Genomic DNA, 16,714 nt, shown 5'->3' with positions numbered 1-16,714 from the left:
TGATTGCCTCTTTTCTCACACAGTATACGACTTTGTAATATTTAAATGTAGGCCTACTCATAACAATGTGTGTTTAGCATTGCAAGCTGCTTGAAACAGAATAGTTACACATCGACTTCTTTCCATTTCTACCTTATAACACTTTTTAGCAGCTGTTCAAAAAATTTGCTCAGCATTTTTTCTTTATAATGAAATCTGTTTCATCTTAAACTTAATTTCGTTTGAAGTGAGAAAAGTTTTGTTTTTGTGTGTCTGCTAAAATAGTTCTTTAGATAAACTACAAAAATGAATAAACCGACAAAGAACGATAACAAAAAAATAATACGGAAATACTGGAGATTTCAGGGCATGTTCCATTTTCCTACATTTCCCATGTGCCCTTGAACAGTCGCTATTTCTACGTCATATGTTTTCCTCCGTCACGCGGCAGAGCCGTTGGAAGGACTACCAGGAGCAACAGCGGTATCATGGCAGATGAAAAGGAGTCGGCGCCGGATCCCGCCGCTGTCTCTCCCCCGGGCAGCCCTCATATGGGCCGGCCTCTCTCCGTTTCTTTCTCTGAGAGCGTCCAGCCGGCCGTCGGGATGATGAGCCAACTGCTGTCCCAGCCGTCCTCCCTGAAGTTTGACAAAAACATCAAGCAGGCCTTCTACAACACCGGGGCGATGATCTTCGTGGCTATCTGCTGCGGGGCCGCTGTCCTGGTGTACTTCATCCTGGAGGCCTTCCTCCGCCCGCTGCTCTGGGCGGTGCTCTGCGGCACGTTTCTCCACCCTTTCAAGTACTCCCTGGCTCGGCTCGGCCGCTCCTGGCTCACCGGCCTGCAGGACACCGGGACACCCATCGTCGTGGGGACCATGCTGGTCCCGGTGTGGTGCGTCAACTACGGGGTGGAGGAGATGGGCAAGCTGGTGCTAAAGAGGCTGACGGTGCTGCTGGTGATCGGGGCGGGGGCGCCGCTGGCTTACTTCCTCTACCTCTTTTGGAGTGTCATCGGCATGCAGGTGATCCTCGGACATGTCTGCTGGGTCATCGACTTGCTGCTGGACTGCTTCCACGTTGTGTGGGTGAGTTAACACGCAGCGTCATCGGGGCAGTTCCCCCCCCTCCCCCCGGTCCCGGTTCAGACAGAAAGCCTGTTGTCAGTCAGGGTGAACAAGTTCAGCTTCATCAGCTGAGCATAAATTATTCCCAGAAATCCATATTTCTCCTCTAACATGGTGAAAAACAGCGAAGAAACGCTTTATTGCGGCCTGTCCATAGCAATGCACAGGGAGAGAAATGTCCAACTGCCGAAACACAGAGCATAACTGACACCAACCGCCGCTCCTTTAGAGCGAGAAATGAAGAGAATTTTTGACCCCAAAATAATTTTGAAATCGCCGTCACGCCCACAAATATCGCCCGATTGGTATCAAACTCGGTCATGACATTGATACGAATGCCTGCTCCCGTAAAATGTTATCAAAAATTCTCTAGGGCTTACGGTTTTCTGTCAAGGTGCTTCAGAGTGAAATCATGTGCCAGGGTAGCTGACAAATCTCCCAGATTCACTTCCATGTATTTCTCCAAAATTAATGAGCTCTGCATGCACCATCTTTGTCTCATCACTGCAATTATTGTGAGTGAGCTACAAATATGAATCGCGGTACTATGGGAGACGACAAATAGCCCTCTCATGCGCTTCAAACAGTTTTCCAATACGTCTCTCGGTTCCTGAACGGCAATCAATAAATCAATCAATCAATCAAATTTTATTTGTATAGCACATTTCAGCAGCAAAACATTTCAAAGTGCTTTACATCATTACAAACACAGAATCACAATGCAACATAGAATCAATCATTAAATCAAGTTCCATCAATAAATTTGTAATTGATTACATTTCAAATACAATCCTAAACAGGTGGGTTTTTAGTTGAGATTTAAAAGAAGTCAGTGTTTCAGCTGTTTTACAGTTTTCTGGAAGTTTGTTCCAAATTTGTGGTGCATAGATGCTGAAAGCTGCTTCTCCTCGTTTGGTTCTGGTTCTGGGGTTGCAGAGCAGACCAGAACCAGAAGACCTGAGAAGTCTGGAAGGTTGATACAACAACAGCAGATCTTTAATGTATTGTGGTGCTAAGCCGTTCAGTGATTTATAAACTAACAACAGTATTTTAAAGTCTATTCTTTGAGCTACAGGGAGCCAGTGTAGGGACTTTAAAACTGGTGTTATGTGCTCTATCTTCCTGGTTTTAGTGAGAACGCGAGCAGCAGCGTTCTGGATCAGCTGCAGCTGTTTGATTGATTTGTTGGACAGACCTGTGAAGACGCTGTTGCAATAATCAATACGACTGAAGATGAATGCATGGATGAGTTTCTCTAGATTTTGCTGAGACATTAGTCCTTTAATCCTGGAAATGTTCTTCAGGTGATAGAAGGTCGACTTTGTGACTGTCTTTATGTGGCTCTGGAGGTTCAGGTCAGAGTTCATCACTACTCCCAGGTTTCGGGCCTGATCGCTGGTTTTCAGTTGTAATAACTGAAGCTGTGCATTCACTCTAGATCGGTCCCCTTTAGGTCAAAAAATAATAACTTCAGTTTTGTTTCTGTTCATCTGGAGAAAGGTTTGGCACATCCACACATTTATCTGTTCTAAGCATCTGTTCAGTGATTGGATGGGCTCTGAGTCACCTGGTGACATCGTAATGTAGAGCTGTGTGTCATCTGCATAGTTATGGTAGCTAATATTATTTCCTGTTATAACCTGAGCTAGTGGGAGCATATAAATATTGAATAAAAGGGGCCCTAGGATCGAACCTCGGGGTACCCCACACGTGACCTTTGACCTCTTTGATGAAAAGTTTTCAATTGAAACAAAGAAATCCCTGTTCTTTATGTAGGATTCAAACCAGTTAAGCAAGGAGTTGTTCAAGCTGCTTTTTCCATATAAACTGACTGGGTTAGGTCATAATAAGCTTTTAGCATATCGTTCATACATAATACTGTAAGTAAAAAGTTTTAGATCAGCCTCACTTCAGACTAAATGATCATCATAAATTACACAAATATGATCTTGGGTGCTTCAGCATAAACGGTTGACTCAATTACGCGCAGATCAGAACGTAGTTTCTTGGAAAACATGATTTAATTTGCTTGTTGCCTGATCTAATTTTCTGTATTTCCAGTGTCTAATTGATTAAAATCTTATTATTCCAAACCTGCCCTAAAGGATAAACCCTGCATCGCCACAAACAAATCCAAATTAGATTAAATGTTCCTAGACGGACGCCATGTGCTCTTTCTAAAGGCTCTGTGGTGAGTTTGAATATGTCTGGGTTATGGATAGAAAGTGGAACACCAGTGCTGTGAAAAAGTATTTACAACAACAAACTTTGATAGATGGGTTTAAGTTTATAGAGTAAATGTATTAATGTCAATAACTAGATGAAATAATAGAACTTGAAGCCTTAGAGTGATCTTAAGTGAGGCAAGAAATCTCAAAGTGTCTTGTTACGCTCCTTTAGGTGTGCAGTGTCGTGTTTGGCTACTTGCTGGTTGTCTCTCTCAAGTGGAGTCCCCAGACTGAGTGCTACCTGAGGGCTCTGGCGCTTCCCGTCTGGGCTGTTCTGCTCTTCTACATCGGTGAGTCTGGACCTGCTCAGGCACATTTTCACATTTTTCTACAAGCTGCCTCTTTTTCCCTCTGGGGTTGGGTGGTATGGGGAGGGGGGTTGATCTCCCATTTCCCACCCGAGTGCAAGAGGGGTAAGAGAATGTCTTGTCCCCACATGTCCTCCTGACTGAGCATGTGCAAAGTCACAAAGTAAGATGAGGAAGTCTGACTGTATTTTTAGCACACTTCTAAGGTTAGAAAGCACTTCTGACCTTCAAGTGTGAAATATTAAGAGTGACTACAAGCTTTCCAGAAGTTGTAGCAACGTTATTGTAGTGCTGCTAGCTTAAACAGAGCAAAAAACCGCCTGAAAACGTAACTTTTTTAAAATCAAAATTATGACTGAAACAGGGTTCTCTGTGTTTGATACATCGTCATCACTCACATTTCTCTATCTGATTTTAGTTTCTCTGACCGGGTCATGGAGGGTGCCAATATTTATGGTGATGGTGGCACTCCTCATTGTGGGCTCCCTGGAGAAACCCCCTGTCCCAGGAAAAGGTAAAGTCATATGTGCTCAAATATACTTCCAAATATGGCAAACAAGAGGAAGGAAGTCATTTAAAGACAGAAAACCGACTGAGAAAATGTGTTAATTTGATTATCATCACAGATAAGTCAGGGCGTTTTTCATTTTCTGTCTTTTCAACTCGCATACACTTCTTATTTAGTGATAACAGTAATATTAACTATTACAGAAATAAATGTGTTCTAGAAAAACTTGCAGAATCTTTTTGACTAGCTTTGTGACTGTGAAAAGGTCTCGTACTAAAATAACTTGGTATGAATTTGTCCTCCCGGTTTGTCAAGCACAGCCAGTCCTCAGATTACGTTACAGCAGCTGGATACTTGGCCCACAGCGAGGTTTTGTGGAAGCAAATGAAAGGAGGCAGTTTGAACAATTGACTTCAGTGAAGATGCAAAGTCCTATTGAAAAAATGCACCAAAATATTCACAGTTTGGTTTTCAGTGATCTCTGCCTGCGCTTGTTCCTTTTCTCACCCCACAGGCGAGCTGCCGGGACAGATGCTCTCACTGGCTGCCAACACGATTTTCATGGCCATTTCCTGCAGCAACCTGCAGCCAAAAGCAGAGCCCAGTGAGGCTTCCAGCACAGGTGGGGAAGCTCCGCTCCGCTCCATCCTCTTGGGCTGGAGTTGAAAAACTGGTGGTGTTGGGAATGATTTATTGTACTTAGAAGAAGTACTGGAACTCCTAACAACTGTAAAAGAAAATATGTGTCTTTGTTTTTTACAGTCAGCAATGATTTAACGAGCAGTTCCTGAAGAGACTTTCTCTTGGTTCTTTGCACTTATCATAGCCAAAGTGCCTTGCAAAAGTACTTTGTGAGATGTTTAATGCTTTCGATGTTGGTTTTAGGGCTAATGAGTCACCAAATTATTTGAGTACTTCAGTTATTAAACTTCAGCCAGTGATCCACCTCAAGGCTTCATTAAATTGCGTTCCACTTTTTTGCGCCAGAATAATTTTTTTTTTCATACATGGAACTTTTTCAATTGTATTCCATTTTAAGCAAGGAAATGTTTTCTTATTAAAAGCTAAAATAAAAATGTATAAAATCGTGACAAGTTTTTATTCGATTACTAATTTGTCAGAATAATCAATAATTTACTCCATTACTTGAATAATCGTTTACAAAAGCCCAAGTTGTTTTAACACCTATACTTGCTTTCAATAGTGCTTTGTTTACTAATTAGTAATAATAATTAGGTAAGTTTAGAAGGAAATTAGTTGCCTTTGATTTTATTTAGTGGCATCAGATTCAGAGTAAAATTGACTGGAAACTTTTCTTGTTTTATTTTTCTTCCACTTAACCATCATGCACTTCTTTTTGCTGGTTTCTCACATAAAATCTCATTAATATAATCTATAAGTTTGTGGTCTTTACATGAAAAAAAAGTACAGTACAAAAACTCGACATTGTACTTGTGTGTTTTCTTTTTACTCTTTTTAAATCAGTTTTTCTCCCTTCCTTCCTCTGCATGACGGGGTGCCATCAGTAGGTCCCATACCCCCCATGCCGGGCTTCCCTGGCCCCCTAAAGGCCAACCTCCAGCTGAAAGAGAAAAGCAGTCGGAAATCCAGCGACATCTACTTCATCTTGCTGGTCTGGGCCATCGTGCTGGTCCAGATGTGGCTCAACTTCTGGATCCTCCAGCTGCTGCCCATCCCTGTGGCTGGTAACACGTAGACCGCACTCATCTGTCATCACTTCCAAATGAAAAGATCCCCTGCAGTTACATGTTTGCTACTTTGTTGCTTCAGTTTGGGTGTTGAAGAAGCTGATGGTCCACTTTGGTGTGAAGAGCTTCGCAGAGCGGACTCTGAGCTTGTGGTGGACCGTGTTGGAGAAGTTCGTGCTGGAACGCGAAGAGGCTTTGTTGCCTGGACCAATCAAAGGTCTTGCTCAGTTCCTGCTGCGCATTGACACCAAGGTAATGCATTCTGGTTGTATGCAGTTATTTTTTATTCTGCATTTTTATTTCCACACTACCTGAAGTTATCACAAAGCGAAACGTTATATTGCACCAGTACACATTTAGATTTTTCAAACTTTCGCTACAGAAGGCCTTCAGTGGTTAATAAATCAGAAATGTGCTGGGCATCTGCGAGAAGAGTTGCCCAGTTAACCCTCGTTTTTAGATTGGAGCCTTGTGACGGGCCTCTTAAAAGTTTCACAAATCAAGTAGGTAAGAAACTCACAATAGGCATGTTTAATATGTTAGATATTAATAGATGAATTGAGACTGACTGTCCAAAACTGCATTCTGGTTTTGGAAATGGTTTCAGAGTTAAACACCTCAAAACATATGAGGCTAATGCAATGCTAGCCATGTGCAAATTCAACAAAGAATTTGCACATTTTGTAGACTCGAAATGACCAGTTCATATTTGTAGAAGTCTAAAATCTGCTGATTCACATTAAACAGAACATAGAGCATTTTAAATGACTTTAGGATTAGAAAACTGTAACTGTCCTGTGCATGCTTAAAGACTTTTCAGCTTTAAGAAACATCAAAGTATCAGACTACATTTAATCAATTTTAGACCTTCACAAATAACATGGATGACACTGTGGTATCTGTTTCTCTTGGCAACGACAGATATTTAGTCTAAACAGATGTCTCTTCAGGACAACCTCGACACACAGAGCTACAGTCTTCTGCAAAGTAACATGCTGCTCCTGCTGGCAATGTTTCCCTCCTGTTCAGTTTTCTGAATTGCTGGGCTAATGTTAGCATAGCATCTTTCCTCTCTTTTTTGTGATAGAACTTGTTAATTCAGCTGGTAATACACTAATGGGGTTATAGGTAATGGTGTAGGGACAAATGTGTTTATTGTGAGTTTACTTTCCTACTTTCATGCTTTGCTTTGAACTTTAATGAATTTGTTGACTAGCATTTCAGCTAATTTTTGCAAAGCATGTGATAGTTTTGCAAAACATGCACTCAAAAGTACAGTAGATTGTGATTTAAAAACAGGATCAAGCAAATTGAAGCCACCTGAGTTACTGTAGTCACTGAGTTGAGTTTAGTCAGGGAACTCTGATCCAGTCAAATAAGGATATCCCAAAAAATAGACCTGAGCTTTATTTTTATGCGTCCAGTCGTAACTGAAGACTGAAAAATCTGGGTTACGACCACTGACATTCATCTTTAATGCAGCCAGTTTCATTATCAGGCTGTACAAGTGAGTTTACTTTGATTGAAACCTTTATAGATAATCTACACTCACTGTTGCCTTGTAGCTACTGATTTGTTATTAAGGCTCAGTTTCAGACTCTCATCAGATTTATTTCCAGCAGCAGCTGGTGTGGAAAGTTTTAATACACCGACTGTTCTGGATGAACCGGCCAGCACCGACTGGAGTAGATAGTGAAGTCAGACCTAAAAATAGAGCTGAAAGGGGAGCGAAGTTTGGCAGAATGCTGATCAAATGACCAGAAACCGAGTTTAAATTGAGATTGTCACGCTTGCTGGTTGTTTTCTTTGCACTGTCAGATTGTATTACTGGTAATGTTTGGTGTCTCTTACGGCATTAGAACAAACACTGTAGATGTTTTATCACAGATCATTTTTGTGACGTTGGATTGTGTTTGCGGCTGTGTGTTTGCACCCGACCCTCAGACCACTGGCCCCTCTGTGTACAGCCTATTATGAGATCCTGCCTGCCGCAGTGTGTCCACTCACTGCTTGTACCCAAACAGAGGTTGTCTTCTTGTCTTATGGGGCGGCGTGAGGCGACTGTTGCACATATCTCTCCAATAACAATCTTCCCAATGTTTCTTTGTCTCCTCCCCAAAGCTCTGGCATTGGCTTAACAAGCAGGTAATAAGTGCTTGTGTGTGAGAGAGCACGAGGGTAAAGAATAAACCTCCGTCTTCATGTTGGTGTGTGTGAAGGAGTGAACACACCTGTTAGCTGCTTGGACTGGCTTCCTTTTTATCCTCCTCCATCCACTGTCATCTCCCTCTCATCTTTGTTTGTTACCTCGCCGCTTTCCTGCTTCCTGTTTTTTTTTTTTGTTTTTTTTTTTATATTTATTTTTGCAGGAAGCTGCAGTGGAGAGGTGGAGGTGGTACTTGTTGCTCCCACTAATCCCCCCACCCTCTCTCCACCATCTGTATCTTCCCTGCTTTGATCCAGCTGGCAGATTTGTTTTGAGAGACTGTGTGAGCTGCATGGAGAGATGGCTGATGTAAAGAGAGCAGAGAGGAGTGGGAGGAGAGGAGCGTTTTTGATCTGCAGGTTCAGAAAGATGATGTTTTAATCATTACGAAGCTTCACTCTGAGAGGCTCTGTAAGAGTTTAAGCATTAAAGCACATGCAGTAAATTGTGTGATGGTCAAAAGCTCCTACTACCATCCGAATAAATTAATTTTTAATGGAGATGTTAATTTTTACTCAAGCCATGACTACCTGTCTAAAACATAGAGCTGTTTTAGATCATTTTGTTTGAGACAGATGAAGATTAAGATGTCCTCTGAAACGATTAGTCGTGATGAATTGATATTTGAAATAATTTATCAACTGATTTAGTAAAAGATTAATTTTTAACTGGAATGTACAGACTCAAAATAGGGAATTTGCTGAAAGGCCAACTTGCTCAGAGCAGAAATTAGGCAAAAACTGTACAAAGAGTATATACATTTTGTATTTAAGATAAAAAAAAAACCACCTTAATCTGTGAATATGTTACCCAGAATTCCTGTAGTGTAAGTTTTAGATTCAAATTTTATAAAAGAAAAAATCACGTTAGCCCCTTTCCTATCCAGTTATTCACCAGTTTATCTAAAAAATAGTCAACAGATTAGCTCTGCACTCTTTTGATATTTTACAGAGGTTTTTTTTTTTTTTTCCCCCTGAATGAATGTGCTCTTAATTGAATTTTTGTAAATTGTTCTGTGAGAGAATATGCTATATACTGCAATAAACTAATAATTTATCTCTACCAGAGAAGTTTAGGAATATGTGAAGGGTGCTATAAACATTTTCGTTTCTGTATCAATTCTTCAATTGATTCAAATTAAGCGCCAGTTTCTTCAAGAGGAACGCAACTTTAAAGATCTGGTACTCAAAGTGTTTACAACTGTGGTCTAATTTAAAACCTGTTGGTGGCTTTGTGTATTCCGAGTCAGACATTTACTAAGAGTCTATTGCTCTGAATACAGTATCAGTACTTCAGTACTTTAGATTTGTACTAGATTTGTATGCAACTAGAAGAAATTTATATCGCAAGGAACTTAATTTACAACTTTAATTCTTTTTCATATGTGGTGAGTCTGTCCTTTTTGTAATAAAAATTGGTTATTAGGTTTCATTCACTTCATTTTGCCAGATAAAGGTCCATATCTAAGGTGTCTCTAAATTTGCAGCTGTAGTGCAGCAGCTCCTGTACTGACCGCTGCATCATTAACCATTCATGTAACTTCAATGCACTGATGCATCAGGACATCTAACAGCTTCCTCCACTCATTTGCTGTGGACTTCGATAAGTTTAATGCTTTCTGAGAGGAAATGTGATTATCAATGGGAACACTGAGAAACCTGAGGTTAAAACCCCCAAATCTGGAAAATAAATGAATCCTTGTATCTACAGTAATTTTTTTATACATGTGCTGTGGTGCATATGTGGGGTGTAAAACCGAGGCATCAACAGCTTCAAGTTAAAGAGTTGTTAGATTTGGATCCGAGAGTCTAATGGGGTAATTGAACAAAAACATCACGTTAAAATGTTGTTTTTTTCCTGAGCGATCTCATTGCAGGATCTCTCCACAGTCGAGGACGTTTCCCTAGTAAGATCTTCATGATTCTGAGCTAAAGTCACAACTATTTACTAACTCCTGAGTCAGATTAAAAGTGCGATCCATTTGATTTAGTCCTTCCCGGCTGGAATAACACACAGCTGATAAAATGTGGGTGAACCAAGTAGTTTTAAAAAGAGAAATCAGCTGAATCTGAAGATTGTTACTTGAGTTTAAGAACATGCGTGTTATGTTTCCAGACCTGCACACTACAGGTTTAATAAATCAGCCACCTTTTATCTTTGGGTTTAAAACTGAAATGGGGTTTCACCATGTGGGGAAGACGCAGGTTTCTCCATGTGTCTGATCACTGTGGTGTTGAACTCTTGCAGAAATCTGCTGAGGTATCTTCTCTGTCTCCTTGTCAGATGATAGTGTGGTTGGAGCGATCGCTGGACAAAATCATCAGCATCTTCATTATCTTCCTCCTGGTCACAGGGACTCTGCTCATGGGTCTTCTGCTCACTGCTATGGTGCGTTTTTGTTCTATATTTTACTTTCACACTATCAACGTCAACGTCTCCCTGGATACCAAAGCAACTTCTTACTCCTTAGGTTCATCACGAAAGCACTCACATCATTAAAGTTACCAGTAACCTCATCAACGAGACTCTTTCCAACCATCCAGAATGGGCTAAGTAAGGCATTTTTCAATCATCTATCTATGCTTTATAGATTTTTTTTTTTCTACGTTTATTGATTTTTTTCTTTCTTTCTTATGTTCCCTCCTCTAGTTTGCTTCCAGAAGCTCGTGTCGTGCAGAAAGCTCTGAATTCAGCTGCTACTAATGTTTATCAGCATGGGAGAGAATGGATAACACAGAAGGTTAGACGTTTGGTTTATGCTAAATGTCAGAAAAATAAAAAAAAGTCAGACTGAAGCTCAAGAAAACTTTAACTTGGTGTTCAGCTTCAAAAGATGTTGGGGGATAAGGTGAACAACACAGCGATGATCGAGAAGCAGGTGCTGGAGCTTTGGGACCGGCTTTACCATTCCTGGTTCGTGAAGGTGTGTGACACTAGCCGCCTGTTGTTCTGCATATTTTTGATTTGTATGTGGAAATATTATCCCCTCTATGCTGCAGAATGTGACCCACAGCGGGCGGAACCGCGTGCAGAAGAACATGACTCACAGACAGAACAGCTGGCACGGGGACATCCTGGACTGGAAGGACATCGCCTCTTTTGTGCAGGAGAACATCGAGACTGTGCTGTCTGTAAGATCAGAGTTTGTCTGAATTTATAGATTTATAATATATTCAGATTAAACACAGCCTCCTCCTGCAATAATTTGTCTGAAGACTTTTGACACATTTTAAACCTAAAAAAAAATTGAAACAACGGATGAACATGTAGAAAAACACTGTTAAGCACTCTTTAAAATACCAGGACATTTAACAAAGAAAACTTGATCTGCGCAGCTCTAATTTAACAGAGACTACTTGGAAATCCAGTTTCCCTCTGGATGTTTGTGTTTACCTTCTTTTTGTTGTTGTTGTTTTGTAGATCCTGGAGTCTCTGTGGGTGGTGATGAGCAGGAACGTCGGCCTCCTCTTCTCCACCACCACCACCCTCTTCACCGTGTTGTTCCACAGCGGCACGGCGCTGCTCAACTTTGCGCTGAGTCTGGTATGAATCACCGAGTGAACCAGCTCGAAAACACTCAGGGGAGATTTTCCTTTGATTTGCTGCCAGTGTCGGGCTGATGAAAGATGTTCCATCATCGGGAGCATCTCAGCTTATACCTTCCCTCGATAACTAGACTTATTCCGACAGAATCCGAAAGATTTACACACTGCAAAAACACAAAATCGTACAAAGTGTTATTGGTCTAGTTTCTAGTTGAAATGCTTTAGTACATTTGAAATAAGGCAAAACTTAAAAATAACTTTTCAGCAACATATAGGAGCTTGTTTTAAATCAATAATTCCTTGACACTGATGGAAAAAATACTATTTTCAATGGCAGATTATTTCACTTATAACATGGGAAAAATGTCTTACTATAAGTGAAATAACCTGCCAGTTGAACTAGTATTTCTTAATATTAAGGAATTGTTGACTTAAAACAAGTTCCTGAGTTGCTAACTTGTAAGTTAGTCTTGTTTTATTTCAAGTGTACTAAGATATTTGTATTATAAACCAGACCAAAATTACAAATTTAGTTTTTTTGCTGTCTATTTAATAGTTAATAATTTAGATAGTTTTTGCAGTGTTAGGCCCATGAGCAGGTTTTCATTCTGCGTACATGCTCCAGTGCTGATGTGTGTTCTCTTCTGCCATGCAGGTGATTTTCCTCACCACTCTGTTCTACCTGCTGAGCTCCAGCGGCGAATACTACAAACCCGTCAAATGGGTCATCAACCTGACGCCGCTCTCGCAGCCCGGACCCTCCTCCAACATCATCGGCCAGTCTGTGGAGGAGGCCATCAGGTTTGCATCGCGGCTGTGAAATAATAAAACATGCAGGATCTTCCTTCACGTAGACGATGGTCGATGTTTGCGTTACAGAGGGGTGTTTGATGCCTCCTTCAAAATGGCGGGCTTCTACGGCCTCTACACCTGGCTCACTCACACCATCTTTGGCATCAACATCGTCTTCATTCCTTCCGGTGAGTCCGTGTGTTTGCAGCAGATTGCAGTGTTATTCTTACTAAACCCTCGGTGCTGCGTGGCTCTTTTGTTGCTGGCCCGCAGCTCTGGCTGCCATCTTGGGCGCCGTGCCTTTCCTGGGGACATACTGGGCGGCGGTGCCGGCCGTGTGCGACCTGTGGCTGGCTCAAGGCGAAAGCGTCAAGGCCGCCCTGCTGCTCATCTGCCATCTGCTCCCGACGTATTTCGTGGACACGGCCATCTATTCGGATATATCGGGGTATGTTTGCAAAAAGATTTTAAAATGTGATAAAGGTATCCAGATCTGGAACTTATTGCTTTGAAATGCAAATGTTGCAGCAGGTGTTTAACAAAGTTTTTTTAATTTGAATGGGAGTTTCCTCGTTAAATAAAGGTCAAACTAAAAATGTATTTGTTTACATAAACTGCTGCTTGAGAGAGTCCTAAAAAATAGTGTCCTGCAGAAATGTTCATACGCTCCAGTTTACTCACATTTTGTCACGTTGCATATTTAGATATGTAAATTAACCTAAACATAAGGCTAATTGTCCTCTTTCTGGCCTTAAAGGTTTGTTCGAAAACATTAATGAACAAACAGCATCATGAAGACCAAGGAGACCAGACAGGGCTTTGGGAATAACTTTGATTTCAAGTTACTGAGAAAAACAAACAAAAAAAAAACAGACATTCATTCTCCAAATTGTTCAAAATGAATTACAACCTGCTTTAGTGTTCATCTCCATAATATAGTTTTATAAAGTGTTTGTTCTTTTTGTCAGGGGCGGCCATCCGTACCTCACAGGCCTGGCGGTCGCAGGTGGAGCGTACTATCTTGGCCTGGAGGGGGCGATAATTGGCCCCATTCTCCTCTGCGTCCTGGTGGTGGCAGCAAACATCTACAGCGCCATGCTGATGAGTCCCAGCTCTGCACTCCCCACACCAGTCCAGCCAAACTGGCCCACACACCCCATGAGGTACACACACACACGCCCACACACACCTACAGCTGATTAAACCGTCCCTATTTAACCGGTTGTTCATTCGTTGTCCTCTCGTCTCGAAGGACGTTTGCAGAGTCCACTCCCTCCGTGCTGAAGACGACCTCTGACTGAAAGTGAGGGCATGTATCCCTGCAGAATGTCACACGGGTCAGGGACTCGCTTCCCGCCTGGCTGGCTCCAGAAGCTCGACCCGCACCAAGAAGAGGAGGAGACGCTGCGATTGCCGGCGCTGTCCGCGTCCCAGAGCCAGCAGACATCCTGATCCCAAACCCGGAGCAACGCCAACACTCTGCGTTTCCGATGAGAAGCTGATTTCCATCCTCTTTCAGAACTCTGTGCCTAATTCATTTTGTAATATTGAACAAAAAATGCCTAAAACGTTTCGGTGGTTCCTTTTAAGATGATATATTTTGTCTCCAAAGCCCCAGGTGGCTTTGTTTTGCTGCTGTGGCTGCGCAGCGTTTGAACTCCCTACCTCAGGGAGTCTGAAGGTCCAACCAGGACCAAGAAAATGAGCTTTGATGGTTTATTTCTTTCTTAATTTAACAAGCTACTTAAGTTTCAGAGATTCTAGCTGTAATTTATTGATAGCAGAGCCATAACCGGACCCGGCTCAGTCTGCTGCTTTTAATTTCATCAACTCCAGTGACTAGATGTCCTATTTTCAGACACTGTACATCAGAGGAATGTAGTTTTTTTACACTTTTTATTTATTTATCTGAAGCTTAATGTTCTCAGCACATGCATGACCAAGCTTTAATCCTAAACCTGAGGCACAGCCACCTCTTTCTCCACCACTTCCACACACACTGTTAGGTTTTGGCAACTCTTGTCACGTTTTGCATTTCAGACACTTTACTGAGAATTTCAGCACTTTTTTAAAAATAAAGTTGTTTACATCACTAGAGGCTTCAATAAGCAGGCACTACAGATGTGTTTGTACAGAGAGGATAAACACTAATCATTCAGCTACTGTGTTAGCTATGTGAGGGAGGGGAGGAGTTGGACTAAAACTAACGGGCACAGAGATGAACTCAAATACTGTATTGGTTTCTTTGCTACAGTTGCTGTGTTTTTTATTAATAAAATGCACTGAATAAGCAGAATTTAAAACCACAAAAGTGTCATTTTCTTTTTCAAAATGGAACCCTGTTCTTTAAAACCTTAAAAGTCAAAGTGGATAGAAACCAGCTGTCATCAATTTTTAAACCTTTCCCCCGGATTTTCAACTGTATTTAGGTCTGGACTTTGATTAGGCCATTCTGGCTCACTAATATAATTGGAGCTAAGCTACCATCTTATCAGAGCTTGCCAGTGTTAAAGAAAAGCAGCCCCCACAGCATTATGCAGCCACTATCATGTTTCACCCTGGGAATGGTTGGCTTCTTCCTACCTGAGCTGTGAATCTCTGCAGCTCCTCCGCGGTGAACCACTTCGATCAACGTCCTCCTTCCCCCGCCTTACAGCACACCTCTGCTTTTAACTTTTTTTTTTAATTTGTAGTTAAGAAAAAATGTGTAAATTGACTTAAATCATTAAAAATATGTTAAAGAACTGAACACAAAATCTAACCCATTCAGAAAGAAAGTTCAAAACTTTTAAACTATTTGAACAAGAGGAGCAGAGCTGAAACAATGTGAGTCTCCACGGGATTTCAATGTGGACTTTGATTAGGCCATTCCAATACATTTGATCTAAATGACTATTTGCTTACTATCACTGATATTCAGTTAAACTCTGACCTGCTTCCTTGTTTCAGCTCACGAAGCAAATCCACATAGCATGATGCTGCCATCACCATGCTGCACTGCATGCTTTGTTTGCAGTATTATGTTTTCACCACAAACAGTTTTTTTTTTATCAAACTTGAGCTCCTTCTTCCGCATGCTCTACATCGTAACAAACTTTAAATGAGCTGATTCTCTGATTAATGTTCAGTTTATCAGATCTGATGGTTTAAGTGGGCAGCCATTTCCTGGCAGGTTTGCAAACCCTTTGCTAGTGTCTTGTTTTTCTAAAAGTGGCAGCTTGTCAGTGCAGACCACAATTCTGACTTCCGAGACATTTCGTTAGAGTTGATCAGAAGGCTGTAAAGCACGTGACCAACCCAACTCATTTTTTTTTTTTCTTGTTTTTTTTAGACGAACAGCGTCTAAACTTCCCTCTGTGTTTGAGGGAACTGAGTCAGACTGTGTCATCTGTTCTGCAAAGGCTTTACAGATTGTCGATGTGTCAGCGCAGCTCCAGACAGATGGACAGAATAAATATCAAATCTGTGAAATGCTCCAACAGAGGCTGCTGCTGAAGTCACGCATCTTTCCAGAAGAAAAAAAATAAATAAGAAATAGCCGGATGATTCACCCACTGCTGTCCCTGTCCTCGTAAAATGAATTAGAGTTGCTGTAAATGCTTAAACGAAGTGGGAATTATTTAAAGCAACATCTTGATATCTGAACTTTCAGAAAATCCGGAAGGGAACCACAGAGTCAGATCAGGCCTCAGTGAGCGGCTGAGATCTTTAAAGCAAAGAAGAAAAAGGGCAGAAAGCTGTGCCATGTCTTTACTTCGGTTGAAGTTCTGACTTCCTGTTTCATACCAACCTTCATTATCCCAGGAAGTAACTTTTATTTTGCTTCTAATTTGTAATAGGTATATTTAAGAACATTTCTGAACCGATTCTAATGAGTTTATGTGATTTAAGTACAACATAGCTGATATTTAAGACTTGGAAACCTCAGATTTTTTTTTTTCTTCTTCTTCTTCTTCGGCAAACTGCTGACATGTTCTCATCGGTCATAATCTGATATCCTCCTATCTCCAGTTGAAAATAAGTAGTAGAAAAGTGTTGAAACAGTCAACAAGTGTTTCCAAATACATGACTAAATAAGGAGAGACTGAAAGCATCTGAACTGAGAAGGTAATTTCCAACAACACAAATCAACAACATTTGAAGGCCTTGAGTCAAAGTAAACCAATTCACCCTGCTGCTCTGATCAAACTTTGGTTCTGTCTTTTCTCAGTTTCTCCCCTCCAGGCTGCAGCTGTGAGGCATTTCTGCACATCATTCTGCTGAAGTCTGTGGCACAAAACCAGATCATAGATTTAAATCTCTTCAATAGCAG

The 16,714-nt window shown here is 41.2% G+C and overlaps 1 protein-coding gene across 3 annotated transcripts; it reads left to right on the top strand.

The window, feature by feature from the left end:
• Positions 1-2: 2 nt before the first annotated feature.
• On the top strand, positions 3-14,722 carry tmem245 (transmembrane protein 245). Of its 3 annotated transcripts, none has more exons than XM_023330529.1 (18): positions 3-1,067; positions 3,507-3,624; positions 4,061-4,156; positions 4,665-4,772; positions 5,680-5,856; positions 5,942-6,111; positions 7,981-8,004; positions 10,349-10,453; positions 10,536-10,618; positions 10,715-10,805; positions 10,890-10,988; positions 11,065-11,196; positions 11,486-11,608; positions 12,266-12,411; positions 12,490-12,590; positions 12,676-12,850; positions 13,371-13,565; positions 13,655-14,722. In XM_023330529.1, the coding sequence occupies exons 1-18, from the start codon at positions 468-470 to the stop codon at positions 13,701-13,703; spliced, it is 2,592 nt and encodes an 863-aa protein (XP_023186297.1). In that variant the 5' UTR covers positions 3-467; the 3' UTR covers positions 13,704-14,722. The 3 variants fall into 3 exon arrangements, with proteins under 3 accessions (XP_023186297.1, XP_023186296.1, XP_023186298.1); XM_023330528.1 differs by having other exon boundaries at positions 5,677-5,856; XM_023330530.1 differs by lacking the exon at positions 7,981-8,004 and having other exon boundaries at positions 4-1,067; positions 5,677-5,856.
• Positions 14,723-16,714: the final 1,992 nt, after the last annotated feature.

The sequence above is a fragment of the Xiphophorus maculatus genome, chromosome 3 (assembly GCF_002775205.1).
Source record: "Xiphophorus maculatus strain JP 163 A chromosome 3, X_maculatus-5.0-male, whole genome shotgun sequence".
Taxonomy (NCBI): domain Eukaryota; kingdom Metazoa; phylum Chordata; class Actinopteri; order Cyprinodontiformes; family Poeciliidae; genus Xiphophorus; species Xiphophorus maculatus.
The sequence above is the reverse complement of the archived record's forward strand: the minus strand, read 5'-3'. Positions and strand labels throughout refer to the sequence as shown.